We start from the raw sequence: 16,974 nt of genomic DNA, 5'->3' as shown, positions 1-16,974 counted from the left end.
CTTGAGCCGTGAGGAGCTACGGGTCCTGCAAACGCTGGAGAGCTCATACTCCCCCCCAGAGGGGGTCCGCCACACTGAGGCGGATACAGACCTCCAGCCCCCACAACTCTGGGGCTGTTGGTTCCCCAGGGCTCCCGAGATCTGGCTGAGAGGAGGCTCCAGCTGAGACCCCCGCCCGGAGCAGCACCCCCTGCCCAGGCCTGGCCCCCTTCCCTCCTCCCGCCAGGCTCCTCACTGCCTCCCTGAAAAACCACCCACACCTGCCTCGCCCTTAGAGGATGCAGGGCCTCTGGAGACGGTGAGCTCAGACCTGCTCGGCACTTAAGGCGATTTTATCCCATCTAGAAGGCATGAATGAATGGGCTGAGAGGGGCAGAGTGCCCGCCCTGCAGAGAGGAGGTCACGAGTTTGAGCCCCCAGAACTGCCCACACGTTCTCCCTCTCTCACGCTCTTTCTCACTTTCACTCTTTCTCCTCTCTTTCTTTCTCTCTCCTCTCTTTCTCTCTCCCTTCTCTTTCTCCTCTCTCTCCTCTTTTTCTCTCTCTTCTCTCTCCTCTCTCTCTCTCTCTCTCTCTCTCTCACACACACACACACACACACACACGCACACAATGTATGTGTGCTACTCCCCAAGATGCAACCACCACAGTGAATAATCATCCCCTAGAAGGCGAAAGCCACACATCTTCCTGTGTGTGCAGCAGGGGTGGAGAGGAGCGGGGAAGCCGCAGTGGGAGGGGGGCAGAGACTGTGCAGGGGGGTAGGGGTGGGGGTGAGGACAGACCTGCGCGGCTCGGGTGGGCTCACCTGCTTGGACATGGAGTCGATGAGGCGCACGTAGAGGTCCTGTTCCGTCCGCAGCCCTGGGCAGGGAGGGAGGACGGGGCTGGCTGGAGGGGGCCACGAAGGCCACCTCACGCTCCACGCCCCCCCCCCCGATCCTGGATCCTGGGGCCCCTCGGCCCGGAGGAGGGGGCACCAGGCCTGACTTCACTCACCGTTGTTGTACACCAGCCGGAGGCGGTAGTGGATCCCGTTATTGGTCTTTTCCGCTCCAGGCTCCTGCAGAGACACCACAGTGAGGAAGCTTCTGGCGCCCAGGGAACCCGAAAGCCCCCCACCACCCCCACAGACACACAGACACACAGACCCACAACACACACACCCTTGCGTCTTTCTGTCCCCCATACCCATTCACCAACCCCCATCTGCCCAGTCATCAGCCTGTGGGCGGGGTGGGGGTCCCCGCACCCTCCCGCCCGCCCGTGAGCCCACCAGCCTCTCACTCGGTCCTTCTCCACGAAGTCGATGAAGGCCGTGCGCTCCACCTCCACGGGCTGCCCCTGCCGGTCGTACATGGCCAGCACGAAGTGGAAGAAGTTGGATTTCCTGAGGTTGGAGGGGGGCTGCTTCTCAAAATGTGCTCGCGCCAGGCCCACGCCACTGTGGGAGAGGAGGAGCTGGAGTGCCCCTGAGGTGGCCCCCAGAGAGCAGGAAGACAGGAAGACCCCTCAGCCCTGCCCAGAAGCGGGGAGGGGCGGAGGGGGCCAGAGGGACAGGAGAGAGGGGAAAACACTCGCCTTGCAGGAAGCTGCCTCTGGTTCCATCCCTAGCACCAGGGAGTGACCACCCCCTCCCCAGAACAGAGCTGCGAGTAGCCCCCCAGTATCTCGAGACACATCTCACCCAACGCACCCTTCCCCCAGAAAAACAAAAATCATTGGAGGAACCAGAGAGTACAAGGGGTAAGGGAAGCCTTGCGTACCGCTGACCTGGGTTTAATTCCCTGCGTCCCACATGGTCTCCCAGGCCTGCCAGGAGTAAGCCCTGAGTGCAATTGGCTCCCAAACAAAAAACAAAACAAAACAGTAGATTGGATGGACACTCTTCCCACCCTCGCTGGGTCACTGCAGTTCCAGGCAGAGGCTGTGGCTCGAAGGTCACCCCAGCCTGCACCCAGTCTGCTCCTTGGGTGGGAAGAAAACCACAGACTTTCCTGCCAGGCTCGCCCCAGGATTCGCACGGGCCTCATATTTGAAAGGCTGATCTCGCAACCCCACCTGTCTGCAATGACTCTCACCCCCCAGGGGTCTCAGGGCAGCCTGGAGCAGCCAGAAGGTTATGGAACACCCCCGGCCCCAGCCCAGGGCTGTTTGCAGCACAGCCCTGGGAGATGATGATATCCTCCATACCATCACCTGCCAGTCTCACTGAGACATCAAACTGGCTCCAGGCCCTGGGTCTGTCCAGCCCAGACCCTGGGCTCTGGCCAAAGGTGAGGATGCCCTGTCCAGGTGCAGAAGCCTATCCCCAGGTGGTCGGAGAGACCCAGCAAGGGCTTCCTCTGGCCCATCAGACACCATTCCCAAGTGCAAAGCCAGCATGAGAGCAGGAGGAACCAAGCCCAACCCTCATCACCAGCCACGTCCTGAAACTCCACGTAGACTTGTGGCCCTGAGCAGGAGCCAGACGCAGTGCTGGAACCGAGGGGAGTCAGATACCCAGAACTGCAGCGCAGGACCAAGTGGTGAATGGTCCCTGAAGAGACTGAGACAAAGACAAAGAAAGGCCCCAAGCAGTAATGCAGGGGCTCGGAGGACCTGCCTTGTAGGCATATAGTCATGGGTTCGAAGCCCTGGCGTCTCCCATGTGCAAAGCCCAGACCTGGCAGTTCAACTGTCTGTGATCAATTTCCAGCTGCACTGCGGCCATGTGTGAGAGCACCAAGCAAATGGGGGCAACCTCCGGCCCCAGGGAGCACCACGACTAAAAAGATGTTTGCACAAGTGCGAGCAACACAGCTATGCTGAGAATGCACATGAGTAACTACAGCTTGTCCCACCACCAGTGTGACAGCCATACTCGACCCAGAGGGCAGCCTGTACCGACACCTGTACCCACTGACACATACTTCAAACTTCATGAGCCTCCACTAAGAGTGTGAGCCCCAGCCACAAAGAGTGCAAATCTCTGAGAGCACCGAGCCTGACTGTGGAGCACTGTGAGATGATGTGCGACCCCTGGCAAACACCACAGTCAGCTCTGTGCGTGTGTGTGTGTGTGTGTGTGTGTTTGTGTGTATCCCATCACACACACCTCCACAAACATCACAACATCAACAGCCACAAAGGGAAGGGCATGCAGGGAAAGATATAAATAAAACACAAAAATCTCACAACTACAGTAGTAAAGGCAGAAAATGAGGATTGTTGGGGCTGGAGCAATAGTACAGCGGGTAGGGCATTTGCCTTGCACGCAGCCGACCTGGGTTCGATTCCCAGCACCCCATATGGTCCCCCCAGCACCACCAGGAGTAATTCCTGAGTGCAGAGCCAGGAGTAACCCCTGTGCATCGCTGGGTGTGACCCAAAAAGAAAAAAAAGAAGAAAGAAAATGGGGATTGTTGATCGGATGATGGGAAGACTCCTGGAGATGGTGGCTTTCCCTGGGTCCCCTGGGTCCTTCGAGGGGGAAAACAGGAGCTTTACAGCTATATCAGTAAAGGGCATGATAAAGGGTTAGAGACACCCGTGAGTGCCACCAAGATTTCAGCGGGTAAAGTGAGGAGAGAGGAAAGGCTGTAGTGGGAATACCTGAATCCAGGCCCCGGGGTGCAGACTTGCTGCTCTAAGCTGAGGCTTTCTGACCGATGCCCCCCAAATCTCCTGGTCATGTCTCCAGAGAGGGGTGCAGTGGCCAGCATTGCTGGGGACCGTGGCTTCTCAACACGGGGGGGGGGTGTGGGGAGCCCTCGGACACCCCCCAGGAACACCCTGGATTGGCCCAGCTCAGGCAGAACGAGGGACGAGCTCAGCACATGGCTGGCGGGAAAGACGCCCTGCGTCCTGCCTCATTCGCCTCTTCCATCAGCCTCTCCGGAAGCCACTGGTCACAGGGAGGACAGCCCGGTGGAGGCATCACCTGGAGCAGACCTGAGCCCTCTGCCTCGGCAGCCTAGACGGTACCCTGGACTACAGCCTCTTGAGAGATGGGGTGCCAGACCCACAGAGTCAAGCACCTCCCTCAGTTCTGACTCAGAAACAACAGGCAGGCTCGCTGTTTGTTCTGAGTTTGAGGATACTTTTTTTTTTGGAGGAGGGAGGTGTGTGGGGGAGGACTCCCAAACAAGAGCAATCAGTGCCCAGAGTCTCAGGCAGCATTCTCGGCCAACTGTCCAGTGGGTCAATGAGAGGGCCTGAGGATGAGGTCCTGCTGAACCGTGCGGGTGCTGGGGATAGGATCACCCTGGCCAGCCCTCTGGTGCTGGGGTCATCCAGAGCTGCACCCAGCAATCCCTGGGGGACTGTGTGGGGCCAGAGGTCAGCTTCCTGCAAGGCATAGGCCTCTAACCCTGCTCCGTCTCTCAGTCCCTGGGGGATGCTCTGGGAAGTACAGGCCACCCTTTCTTGACCACAGGGCATTTCTGCTGAGGGATGTGGTGCGGGAGACACAACTGAAGGCCACTAGAATTTTCTGAAGGCTGGCCGGGCTCAGATGGGCAGCTAGGGGCACGGCACTACAGAAGGGAGAGGCTCAGAGGGTGGAGCCCCCAACGCGGCACGGTGCGCCACTGCACCCACGCCGGGCCCACTCATATCTACTTAGTGTCTCTCCCTCTCCACTGTAATCAACGCGCTCTTCCCGGCTTCCCCTGAGGCCACAGTCTCTGGGATGCTGCGGACTTGAGAGGCGGGTTAGGTTTTCACTTAAGACATACTTCAGTGCTAACGGACAGAACAAAACGCAGATGGCCACCCTCCCCCCCTCCCCCTCCCGAGAGCCTGCTTGGAGCCTGGCACTCCGTGAGAAATGCTGATTTTGTTTATATTTTGGGAGGAGCAGTCACCCGAGCAGGGATTGGGGCCCAGGTAAAGCAGCACTGCGGGGGCCAGGGTGATGGGACAGCGGGGAGGGCACTTGCTTGCCTTACACATGGCCGACCTGGGTTAAATCCCTGGCATCCCATACAGCCCCCTAAGCACTGCCAGGAGTGACCCCTGAGTGCAGAGCCAGGAGTGACCCCTGAGTACCATTGGGTGTGTGTGTCCCCCCAGAAAGAAAAAAGAAAAACCAAAATCACCTTTGCTTTCTCGGCTGCCCTGGAGTCATCTCCCTGGCTGACTCAAGGCAGAAGTGATGGGACTTGTTCGATCCATGATGGAGAGGCGGGAGAGAGGGGGGCTGCTGCTCCCACCCTTGGCGCCCCAGCAGGTCCCTGGGGGGGCAGAGGCACCCCGCTCCCTCTCCCGCTGTCCCTGTCCTTCCCATTTGGGCCTTGACCACAGCTTATCTGCCTGGAGGTGGAGCGCACAGCAGGCCCCTGATTACTGCTGATGAATATGCTAATGAGCCTGCCACCAGACTCCTCCCTCCTGGACCTGCCTGGGGCAGGAAGAGACAGGTTCCAGGGTCCACCTGGGGGAGAGAAGGCCACAGCGTATGGGGCTTTGTGGAGCCATCTCCGACCCCGCACATCGCCCCTCTGTGAGGCGCCCGAGCAGGGAGGAGAACCCAGACAAAGGCCCTGACCCACAAGGGCTGGAGGTTGTCCAGGCACCATTACATTCTTTGACACTGATCCCGGGTACTTCCCCAGTCGGGTTCCACACCAGTGCCCAGTAAACTGAGGCCAGCTGCAGCTCCTCCCTCCCGCACTCCTGGCAGAGAGCTGCCGTCTGGTGCTTGGCGGCCTGCCCGCCCACTCCTGATGTCCAGACCAAGCCTTCAGCCAGCTCCCTGTCCAGGGCCTGCCCTGCCAGCAGGATGGGGTTCTCGGGAGCAGAGGTCAGGGGCCCCAGGAGGGGCGAGGCCATCACAGCAGCCGGGGCAGTGGGGGGGGGGGCCCACACCTGCTTCGTCTGAAGGGATGGGGGGGTCCATTTCCAACCAGCCAGCATGGGGGCTGCCCTCCCTCCCCACCTCGCTTGGGGCTCTGAGGCACACACAGGTCGTGCTCTTGGCCTCACGCCCTGGTTGTAAACAGTTCCGAGCGGGGGCCAGCCTGCCGCCCGAGCAGCAGGAATGACCGCGCGGGCTGCTCCCCTGCCAACAGTGGCCAGGCCCGAGCGGCCGCGCCGGGAACGTCTCCAGCTGGCTTGCCCTCAGCCCCGCCGGATGAGCACAGGGAGCAAGGGGCAAGAGAAAAGGTTTGGCCTTCAAGCACTGGGAGGAGAGACAGACACAGGACACGGGGCAGGTCTGAGCTGTGCCTTCCTCTGGGGGCCTGGCTCGCTGCCCGTGTCTGTGTCTATCACCTGTGACGGGGGATCAGCCACCCACCCTGCAGTGGGAGCTGGAGAGAGGAAAGGACAGCTGTGCACTGCTCCCTTTGGGAAGAGCCTTGTGATGAGAAGAAAGTCAAGCCGGGTGAAAGGACAGAAACACGGAAGCCGGCGAACAGGCTAGAGGAGAGCCGGGGCAGGGTGCAGGCGGGCGCTGGAGCCCCTCATTCACCTTCTCACACTAGCCTGGAGAGAGGCTGAGGAAGGACAATGGGAAGGACAATGGGCCCTCCCGATTCCACAGTCTCCAGAGGGGATGGCGAGAGGCTGACACTGGGATGCTGGGATGCGAGGGGAGTTAAGGCAAGTTTCTTTGCCTTTAAAAAAGAAAAAAGAAGAAAAAAGGAAGAACCCCAAGTCTGGAGATGCAGGAGTTCTGTCGAGGTTTCCCTAGAAGCAGACCCTGAAACAAGGGTTCTAATGCAAACAGTTTATTTCATTATTTTTTGTTTGTGTGGGGGCCACACCCAGCGATGCTTAGAGGTTACTCCTGGCTCTGCACTCAGGGATCACTCCTGGTGGGACTCAGGGGACCATTGGGGATGCCAGGGATCAAACCCAGGTAGGTCGTGTGCAAGGCACGACCCACTGTACTATCTCCCCAATGCAGCTTATTCTGGAGTTGATTCCAGAGGAGGAGGCTGGCAGGAATGGGCGGGCCACGGGAGACAAGAAGCTCAGAAAGGCACATGACCAACAAAATTCCCCGAGGTCACTGCAGCGCCACCCCAATGGGAGCTCTGAATGCTTCAGCGTCACCCACCCCCTCTGTAGGGAGCGAGCTGGGGCAACTCCCCAATGTCAACCAGTCATAGGCTGGGGGGCTTCTGGGTGTCATTTCTCATTCACTTCCGGCCTGCTGTGCAATGCACACACGGGTGCCGGAACCCAAGGTCCGAGTGCTCAGGAGTCAGATGCCCCTTGAGCTGGTGTCTGGGTGGGGGTCAAGGGGTGCGCATGGAGGGGTTTGGGGGTGGTGCCAAGCATAGTTTCCAGAGACCCCCACCCCTCAGGTGACAACACGGAAACCAGCAAAGCTACAGCCTCAGGAGCCTGAGTGCAGCATGGCAGGTGAACACCCCAAACTGCCTCCCCACGCATGTACGGGCTAGAACCCCAAATCCAGCAAGTGCTCCTTCGTCCAGCACGAAGCATGTACCCACCCTCCCTCTCCCCAAGGACCTGTTCCCAGCCAAGGCGGTAGAGTGAGGCCAAGAGTGACCTCCACACTTTCCCGAGTCAAGAATAAGCGACAGTCTCTCTCTTTTCTCTCTCAAATGTTTGACACAAAATTGTTCAACACCACTTTCCTACCAGCTCCAATGTGTGCTGAGTTGGTGGGGTGTTGGTTCCTGGGTTAAAGAACCTGAATTTCAGCGGCGGGGTGGGGTGGGGTGGGGGGGAAGTGCTCATTTTCCTCTTCCCACCCTGGCCCATGCCCCTCCCCCCACGCCTTCCCATATTCTGTTCTGAAATAGGCCAAAGTTAGAGGAGACCTGGCAGTGAAAGACGTAAGGCTCGCAAGCTCTGTCTGGTGGGCTGTGGGGGGCGGCCGGCACGGGCCAGGGGCTGCCTGGGGTCTGCGTCGGGTGTCCAGGACAAGGACAGCGTGACCTTCAGAGGTGGCGCCTGTGCTCACTGCACAAGGACCGTGGGGCGTGGGGGGACAGGCTGGGGGCTACAGAGGGGCCTGTCCCCTACTGCTGGGGCTGCTCAGCAGGTTCTTGGAGAAGCTTCTTTTCCCCCATGGAGCCTGACACCCTGAGCCACTCCCTCGCAGCTCACGATGCTGCCTCAGTGTCCAGCAAGGTCAGACCTGTCTCTGCTTTCCCGACTCTTGCCACTCCGGGCTGCCTCCTCAACCTCCTCAAGCTTATTAGAAACACGAACCTTGTAGGGCCTGGGGTGACTGAAAGGGTGGGAGCACCTGCACAGGGTTCGGTCCCTGGCATCACAGGGTCCCCCAAGTACCACCAGAAGCAGGTCCCTAAGCACAATGCCAGGAGAAATCCCTCAACACCACCAGCTGTGATCCCCAAATAAAGCAAAACAGAACAAATTGGGGTTTTTTGTTTGGTTCTTTTTTGTTTTTAGGGTTTTTTGGGGGGCCACACCTGCCGCTGTTCTCAGGAATTACTCCCAGCAAACTCGGGGGCTATATGGGGTGCCAGGAATTGAACCCAGATCAACCACTTGCAAGGCATACCACCCCACCCCATCCGCTGTACCGTCACTGCAGCCCTCAAACAGAACAATCGGGGGGTGAGGATGTGGCTCAAATGGCGGATAGAGCACTAGAGCACATGCTGTGCAGGTGCGAGGCCCCAAATTTGATCCCCGCCCCTGCTGGCCCCTTTCTTCTCCCCCGAGAATTGCCCGGGTGGCCCCCAAGTATCACTGGTCCAAATACTGATTAGTACCACTGGGAGTATCACTGGTCCATGAACACTACTACAATTAAAAAAAAAAAAACTCCCCAGTACCTCCACCAAAAAAAGAAAAAAAAAAACTATGAAGGCTTTAAAACACGGGGTGAAATGATAGTACAGGGGTGAGGTCAATCTCTTTGATCCCTGGCATCAAAGGGTGCCCCGAGAGGGATGCAGCCCTGGAACCCCTGAACCCCAGCATGCAGAGGGTGGCGGGTCCTTGGAGCAGCACATTCTCTAGCTGCTTGCTGAACCGCTGGCCCAGATGACCGGGAACCACCAGTGAGGCCATGGGTCGTCCAAGCACCACTTGGGAGGCCCCAGACAAAGTAAAACAAAACAAGAGCACATTCCACACCCCACTGAGAACACCTGGAGCCTTAACCTCCGCCTCACCCGAGGCACCCGGGCCTTCTGCCCCTGCCCTGGCATCACCTAGCTGCTGCCTGCTGACAGCTCACTTCTAGGCTGTGCCCGGGCTCAGCCTGATGGTATTGCACTAAGATGTGCAGAAGGGAGGACGAGCTCTGGGGCGCTCAGCAAGGAGGGAGCCTGGGCGGAGAAGCAAAGAACATAAGTCTTGGGGCAGGAGCGACAGGACCATGGGTAGGGTGTGTGCCTTGCATGTAGGTCATCTGGGTTCAATTCCTGGCACCCCATACAGTCCCCTGAGCCCACTAGGAGTGATTCCCTGAGCACAGAGCCAGGAGTAAACCTGAAGCACCACTGGGTGTGGCCCCAAAGCAAAATGGAACAGAAAAATAAAAAAAGTCTATGTCTCTGGCATCTTATTCCTCTTCTGATTTCCCTCAAGTCCCTGCGAAGTCTAATTGGTTTCTGCAGTGTTCGGGACTCAGGTCTCACCGTCCCGCCCATAACTGAAGACCCCATGGAAGATGTCGGCTGCTGCTGTTGTTCTGTTTTCTGCTTCGCTCCGTGCTCCACACCCAGCACAGTCCTGAGTGAGTCCCAGGGGAGCTGGCCGTGCATGCCAGGGAGATCCCACACCACGGGAGAAGCAGGAGTGTTAGCTCTTCTGTCCCCCAACCTGGGCCCGCGAAGTCCAGCCCACTTCCCTTCTTCCTCTCTATCACTCTCCCTCCAGGTGCCCACTGCTCTCCCGGCCTTGGACACAATCTACTGGCTTAGCCAGGGCCAGTCTGAGATGCTCAGGGCCTCGCTGTGCCACAACTCAAAACTAGGAGATCCACGGGGCAGGGGTGGGTTGGGAGGTTCCCCTCTGAGTCAGTGTGGGCAGAGGGAGGCCCTGGTGGTCAGTCACAGCCCAGGTGCCCTGTGCTGTGGAGGCCACTTCCTAACCCCAGCATCCTCGGAAACCTCAGTCACTGGGCTCCCCACTAGCCACCCCCTCCCCTTACCCTCCATCTACCTGTACACTGCCCGGCCCCTGGCCCCCCACCCCAGGCCGGCCTGCCAGGCCCCAGGCTGAGGGCGGCTATTAATTATTAAAGCACACAAAAGCATTTCCTAGCAGGGAGGCCAGCCTGCCGCTGCTTACAGGAAAGGCTTCACTCTCAGGGTACAGCGAGTGTGCTGGGACTGGCTGGGCAGGGCTTTTGGGGAGTTGGCCCAGGTCTGCTCAGGGGTCTCCCCAGGCTGGGACCCACATTCAAAGGAGAGCTACTTTGGGGCAATATCCTCCAGGAAGAGATCAGGGGGTACTGGTGGGCCAGGGAAGGAGGGCTGGGTCGAGGGGTCTGAGAATTCAAATGCCACTGCCCAGGAGGGGACTGTACCAGCCACAGGGTCTGCCTGGGGTCCACATGCAGAGTGCCTTCGAGCAGGGCCAAGCCCCCATCTCACCTCCTGGGTCGACAGTGCAGCCTCTCTTTGCTTCCCACCTCTCAAGGGCTCAGAACTTTCCTTCCTGTTGGCAGAGACCCCCCTATCCCCCGCTTGCTGATTTCAGCAAGCTGGGGGCCTCAGCCTCCTCCCATAAAACCTTGGCACTGCAAGGCTGGGGAGCAGACACTGGCTACCTTAGTGCCCACTCCCTGGAGTCAGTGATACACTGGTGACCACCAACATGGAGATGATGAAAGCGGGTTTAGGAGTCCCTCGCCTGCATTCCTGCTTTGCTTCCCGCTGTTCCTGATGGTCACACCCAGTCCGCCACAGTGGACACAGGGCCAAATGAGGCCCCATCCTTGCCCTGCAGAAAGGGGGCGGGCTGGCTGGGCAATTAAGCCCGAGAAAGAAGCAGAGCCCATGGGACTGGGTCCTGGGTAACTTGGCCTCTGCGGGTAGCACTCAGAACCATGTCCCCAGCCTACGGGAGCACAGGCGGAGGAAGCTGGTAGGTCTTGGAGAAGCAGGAGTTGATTCAGTGCATTCGTGGGTGCTGGGGCAGGCAGAGGACTGGGCTCAGAGAAATGCCTACCTCCCCATCACTGTTGGAGGCCAAATAGCCCACAGGAGTGATCCCTGAACACCGAGCCAGGAGCAAGATCTGAGTATCACCAGGTGTGGCCCAAAGCAAAAGCAAACACAAAACGGAACAACAACAATAAAGAAAGGAAACATTTCTATATGCATTAAAATATTCTGAAATAATACCTTTAAAAAAAAATAAGGGCCTGGGAGACAGGACAGGCGTTAAGGCGCTTGCCTTGTACACAGCTGATACTGATTTTGTTCTCTAGCACTGCATACAGTCCCCTGAGCAGTACCAAGAATAAGTCCTGAGCACTGAGCCCAAAGTAAATCCTGAGCATTCTCAGGTGTGACCCCACAATAGAACAAAAAAAGTTAGTGGCAGGGTACTGAGCATGCAAGTCAGCAGTGGAGCCCAGGCTTATCACATGTCAGATCTGAGGGAACTAAATGCTGGATGCGGCCACACCCCGCAGAAGGTGAGACTGGACGCAGGACACAGAAGGAAAAGTCCTTGTCAACCCGGAGGCTATGGAGCAAAGGCAAGGAAAACATCCAGGCAACCATTACAGCCAAAGAAGCCCCCTGGGAGAGCACACAGCCCGGGAGAGCACCCCCGACCCCCACCCAGAGCAAGTCCTTTTCCTGAGAGGAGGGTGGAAACCCAGGCAGAGATGGAAGAGTGAGGCAAGGATGGGCAAGAAATGTCTGCTGCTTCTTTAGGATAGAAAGACTTGGGCAAAAGAATGCCCAGGTGCGAAGGGAAGCAACCACAGAGGCTCTGACGAAGGAAAAGATCAACCTGCTCCCTCCTAACAGCAAAGGAGAAATCAACAAATGTTGGGGGGATGGGGAATGGGACACTCTCAGTTCCACTCAGGATCTGGGGATAATCAACTTGGGGCTGCAGAAAGGCCCCTCTCAGGGGTGCTTAATGCACCCCCTCAGGCCTCCGGCCAATGGTCAGCACTGCTGGTGGCTTCTGGGAGGGGCCCTGTGCTTCCCTCCCTCCAGCCACCAGCCACCACCCTCCTCCCTCCTTGCTGCCTTATTCCCTACCAGCCCCGTAGGAACAGAGGAGAAGAGGGGAGAAATAGGACCCTTCAAACCCCACTGTTCCAGACCCTCTACCACCCAGCTCTCACACCACAGCTGCTGAGGGCGAGGAAGTGGGAGCCCCCTAGAGAAACTGACCGCGCTGGCTTAAAGGGAAAACTGGAGTCAACCCAAACCCAGGCAAGACCAAGAACAGGAGCCGCACAGCAAAACACACACTCATGGCAAGGAGGATGCGTGGGAAACCCGCCAGCAGGCTGTCAGTGGTTCCGTTAGACGAGGGATTTTTGTCTTCTAGTTTCGCTTTGCCTGGAATATAGCCACACCGGGAGAAAAACTTGTGTAAACGGAGTCTCAGGCAGGACCTTCCTCTTCCTGAAGAGATGAGCTGCACAGCTCACCCCTCTCCTGGGGCTCCCTCCCTGTCTGCCAAAAACAGGAGCAGCTTTTCCCTTTGCATGGAGTGTGGCTAAGAGGTGACCCTGGGCCAGGGCTGTGTGTGTGTGTGTGTGTGTGTGTGTGTGTGTCTGTGTGTGTCTGTGTGTGTCTCTGTGTGTGTGCATCCCTCACACCTCCAGAGCAAGTCCCCCTCCATCCCTTTGCGGGCACAGGGGCAGCACTGCTCCAGCACTAACCACTGAGGACTCTGCCTGGGATCCCCATCTCCCAACTCACAACTAGGGGTGCAAAAACTTGGCGGGGGGCAGGTGTGAGAGCTATGGGGAATAACCTTTAAACTTCCCTTGCAAATTAGGAGTCTGGGTTCCGCGCCCAGAAGCGTGTGAAAAGTCAGAAGAGATGGGCTCAGATTTCCAGGGATTCTCTCCGCTCCCCGCCGCCCCGCCTTCCACTAGACTCCCCACAAAACATCTTGGGGAAAAGTGGGACCACTCAGCCAAGAGGCCTGACGGTCCGCATCTCTTCCCCGCTCCCGAGGCCCCAGACACTTCTGAGCTCGGCACTGCCCCAACCTCCAACTCCGAGGGGCGTGGGAAAGCAGAAAAGGGGCTGGGTTTCGCGCCTTCCCTGGCCGAGTCGCAGAATCAGATCAGGACAGACTCCGGGACTGCCCAAATAGGAGGGGGCTGACGGTTCCAGGACGGCAGATGGCTGATGGTCAGGCTCAGGGACTGCGCGGATCGGGGATCCCTGCTCCCCTTCCCCCCAAGTTAGGGTCCGCCAGGTCCGCGTGCACAGTGAAAAATCTGAGCCTGGACGGCCCGGAGGGGCGGCAGAAGCCCCGCCCCGGCCCGCCCCGCGCCCCTGGGAGGAAGCGCGGGCGCTCGGGACTGGGCGGACCGGAGAGTGCGCCGGGACCGTGCAGAGTTGGGGTCCCCTTCAGCCCTCGGCCCCGACCGCCGAGCTGACCGGGCCGAAGGCACTGCGCTGCCTTGCAAGCCGCGCGCGCCGCCGGGCCGCGTCCGAGCGCTTACCTCTGCGCCGCGGTGCCGGCGTCCAGGATGCCCGCGCCCTGCATCCAGGAGCGCACCGAGCCCAGGCCGGCGGGCAGCAGAGGTTCCTCCTTCAGACTCAGCCCGCCGCGGGCCACAGCGTCCTGCGCGGGGAACATAAGGGCGCGCGGTCGGGGTGGGGGCGCCCGCACCGCTGGGGACCCGGGTCCCGCGCCTCAGCTCCGCCAGACCCGACGGCACCGGGCGCCGCCAGCAGCGCAGCGCAGCGCAGCGCCGAGTTCCCCGCGGCTCGGAGCGCGCGAGCCTCTGGGGCGCTCCCTCGGAGAAAGCGGGTCCGCGAGCGCCGGCGCGGTCCCCTCCCCTCCCGGGGCGCGGGGCGGGGAGGTGGAGGGATTCCCCCGCGGCCTGAGCGCCGGCGGGCGCCCTGCGAGCGGGGCGGGGCGCGCGGGGAGCGCCGGCGGCAGCCGGGTCCGCGCGGAGGCGCCCCAGAGGCGCGCTCTGGCGGCTGCCCAGGGCCGCGGGCGTCGGAGGTGCTGGGGGGTGGGGGCGAGCGCCCCGGGAGCTGCCTCGGGCGAGGCGGGGGCGCGGGGCCGCCCGCCCTCCCCACCCCCCCGCGCCGCCCCCCTCCCGCCCGCCCGCGGCGCCGGCGCGGGGCGCTGATTACCATCCGGGAGGCGGAGGCTGCGGGCTCGGCGCGCGGCGGCGGCGGCGGCGGCGGCGGCGCCAGGGGCGGCAGCGGCGGCAGGAGCAGCAGCAGCCGCGCGTCCCGGGGAAAGGCCGGGGCAGCGCCGGGCCAGCAGACGCCGCCACCGCCGCCGCCGCCCCGCGTGCCCCGGCGCCCGGGCCCTGCCGCAGCCGCGGGCGGCAGCACCTGGAGCAGCAGCAGCAGCAGCCCGGCCGACTCCCCCCGGGGCCCGCTCCCCGCGCCGCCCCGCCGCGGCCGCCGCCGCCCGCCGCTCCCCGGGGCCTGGCCGCGGGCCCGGGCCATCCCGCCGCCGCCGCCGCCGCTCCCGGGGGAGCGGGAGCCGAAGGGAGGGCGCGCGGGCGGGAGGAGGGACGGCGGGAGCGGGCGGGCCCAGGGGACGCGGGCCGGGGGCCGGGGGCGGGGCGGCGCGGCCGGCCGAGGGGCGGCCGGGGACGTGACATCATCGGGGGAGGAGCGGCCGGGCCCGGGCCGCCGCGGCGGGGCGGACCCTGGCGCGGCGGTCGCGGGGGCCGGGGGGCGGCGGCCTGGCCGAGGCCGCCGGGGGACGTGCTGGGGGACGTGCGGGGCCCGGCGAGCGCGGACGCCGGAGCGCACGGCCTCGGGGTCGCCTCGGGACGGACGCCGCCGCCCCGGGGTCCCCGCGACCCGCGCCCCCGGTCCCCGCCGCGCGCTCCGCGCCCGCTTCGACGCCTCGGAGCGTTTACCACCTTCGATGGTCTCGGCTCGCCGGGGCGGCCGAGGACGCCGGCGCCGCTCTAAGGCCCGGCCCGAGGCCCGCCGAGCGGGTCCCCATCCCGCGCCGCCTCTCCGAGGTGTCTGCAGTGGAAAATCTTTTCCTTCCCGCCTGGAATCTTTCAGCGACCTCTTGGTTTCCGAGACCAGTTGCACACTCGGACTCAGCGCGCCGCTGCCCTCCTCCTGGTCTCCAGCACCTTCCCTCTTGGGTTTCAGTAGTGCCCGCCCGCCCCGCGCGGAGGCCACATGCCCTGGTCAAGCCTCCGCCTCTCATTGCGCTCTGCTCCGGTCCGTGCCGGTCAGTGCCAGCCTGTGACCGAGCCCAGAATGCCCGTCCATCAGGTTCCCTGAGAACAGCAGGGGAATGCCCAGCCCTTATGCCGCTGGCTCTCTTGAAACCCCCTGAAGCATCATTTTCCTGCCCGATTGACTTCCATGCTCTTTGGGAAAGGGGAGGGGGCGTCCACTCCACAAGGGCGCAGGGACGCTCGCTGCTGAACTGTCACCTCCCAGAGCTGGTTCCCTCAAGCGAAGTTCTCTTGACCTTTCCTCCTGACCCTCAGGCCCCTTCCCAGTTCCTTAAGGTCTCTCTTGGACCCCTGGTGAAATGAGCAAAGCAGGGGTCCTGGAGGGAATTCTCCAGCTCCCTGGCGGAATCAACCTCGCTCCTCATCTGCTGATCCCCAGAAGCAGCTTTGTGACCTGGAGTTTGTAAGAATGCAGAATCTGAAGACCTGTTGAGACCTGCTGATTCAGGACCTGGGTTGGAAGGAAGGGGTTCAGAGCGATGTTTGGGGGGATCCAGGGACACTCGGTCATACTCTACCATTGTCCTAGCAGTACTCAGCCCACTGGGCTGGCTGCTACACTTGGGCATAGGATACTGCTCAGGTCCAGCAGACTTGGGAGCCACGTGGCACCCAACAGAGATGGAGGGTGGGGGAGGAAGGAGCATGCAATGCCAAGAATTGAACTCTGGAGCCTGTGCATGCAAGGCATGTGCTTCAGTCCTTCGAGTTATCCCCCCAGCCTAGAACCTATATTCTAACAAGACTCTAGGGGATTTGCACACATGTTGCATTTGATTGTTTGGTTTTTTGGACCAAATCCAGCAGTGCTCGTGGCTCACTCCTGGCTCTGCACTCAGCAATTGCTCCTGGTGGTGCTTGGGGACCATCTAGGGTGGCAGGGATTGAACCTGGGTTGCCCATATGCAAGGTGACTTACCCACTGCACTATCTTTCCCGCCACACACATTGCCTTTGAGAAGCGCTGCTCTGTGTGAAGCAGCAGTTTCCAGTGTTTTCTACACCTGCGCACAATGGCCAGGCAGAAGACTGAAACCACTGGTCCAGCTATCTTGACTCACTCACCCCTTTCGAGGCATCCAGCCTGCCTCTGGCTGTGGGTTTCTCAGCAGGTCCCCCTCTCACTGGCCAGAGAGGAACTGGAAAGTCTGGCAGCAGCTTGTTCTCTGTCCCCTGTTACTCCCCTCCTCCCCCCACTCACATGCCTTTCTCAAGTCATTCGCCTCCATCTCTTCTCTCTCGGCACCCAGAGAAAACATTAACCCCAGACCTCTTTGCTCAGACCCATCTTCACACCTGCTGATGTTGCCCAATCTCTCTCTCTCTCTCTCTCTCTCTCTCTCTCTCTCTCTCTCTCTCTTTGGGTCACACCTGGCGATGCTCAGGGGTTACTCCTGGCTTTACACTCAAAATCATTCCTGGCGGTACTCAGGGACCCATATGGGATGCTGGGAATCGAACCCAGGTCAGCTGCGTGCAAGACAAACGCCCTACCCGCTGTGCTATCGCTCCAGTCCACCAATCTGATCTCTTTAGATACTTTTAAATTTATCTGTGGGAGGGGCCCCCAACAGCACTTGAGGGCCACCAGGGCTGCATCTGATGTTCAAGGGGCCATGCATTGTGGGAGGTGTAGCTTGGGTCCCCAGTTG

The 16,974-nt window shown here is 60.6% G+C and overlaps 1 protein-coding gene across 4 annotated transcripts in view; it reads right to left on the bottom strand.

Annotated features, from left to right (window-relative positions):
- The window catches only part of EBF4 (EBF family member 4), a 76,384-nt gene extending 61,195 nt beyond the window's left edge, over nt 1–15,189 (bottom strand). For 2 of the 4 annotated variants that reach the window (XM_056121341.1, XM_056121342.1), the window contains exons 1-5: nt 14,238–14,561; nt 13,595–13,716; nt 1,288–1,444; nt 1,000–1,063; nt 809–864 (exon numbers count right to left, since the gene is read on the bottom strand). In XM_056121341.1, coding sequence (XP_055977316.1) covers nt 809–864; nt 1,000–1,063; nt 1,288–1,444; nt 13,595–13,716; nt 14,238–14,561 — 723 coding nt within the window. Of the gene's footprint in view, nt 1–808; nt 865–999; nt 1,064–1,287; nt 1,445–13,594; nt 13,717–14,237; nt 14,563–14,986 lie in introns of those variants that run through there. The other 2 variants (XM_056121345.1, XM_056121344.1) reach the window with 2 other exon arrangements.
- Nucleotides 15,190–16,974: the final 1,785 nt, after the last annotated feature.

Source organism: Sorex fumeus, unplaced genomic scaffold (genome assembly GCF_029834395.1).
Source record: "Sorex fumeus unplaced genomic scaffold, SorFum_2.1 ptg000044l, whole genome shotgun sequence".
In the NCBI taxonomy this organism is placed as follows: Eukaryota; Metazoa; Chordata; class Mammalia; order Eulipotyphla; family Soricidae; genus Sorex; species Sorex fumeus.
Note: the sequence above shows the minus strand (reverse complement) of the source record. Positions and strands in the feature narration are given on the sequence as shown.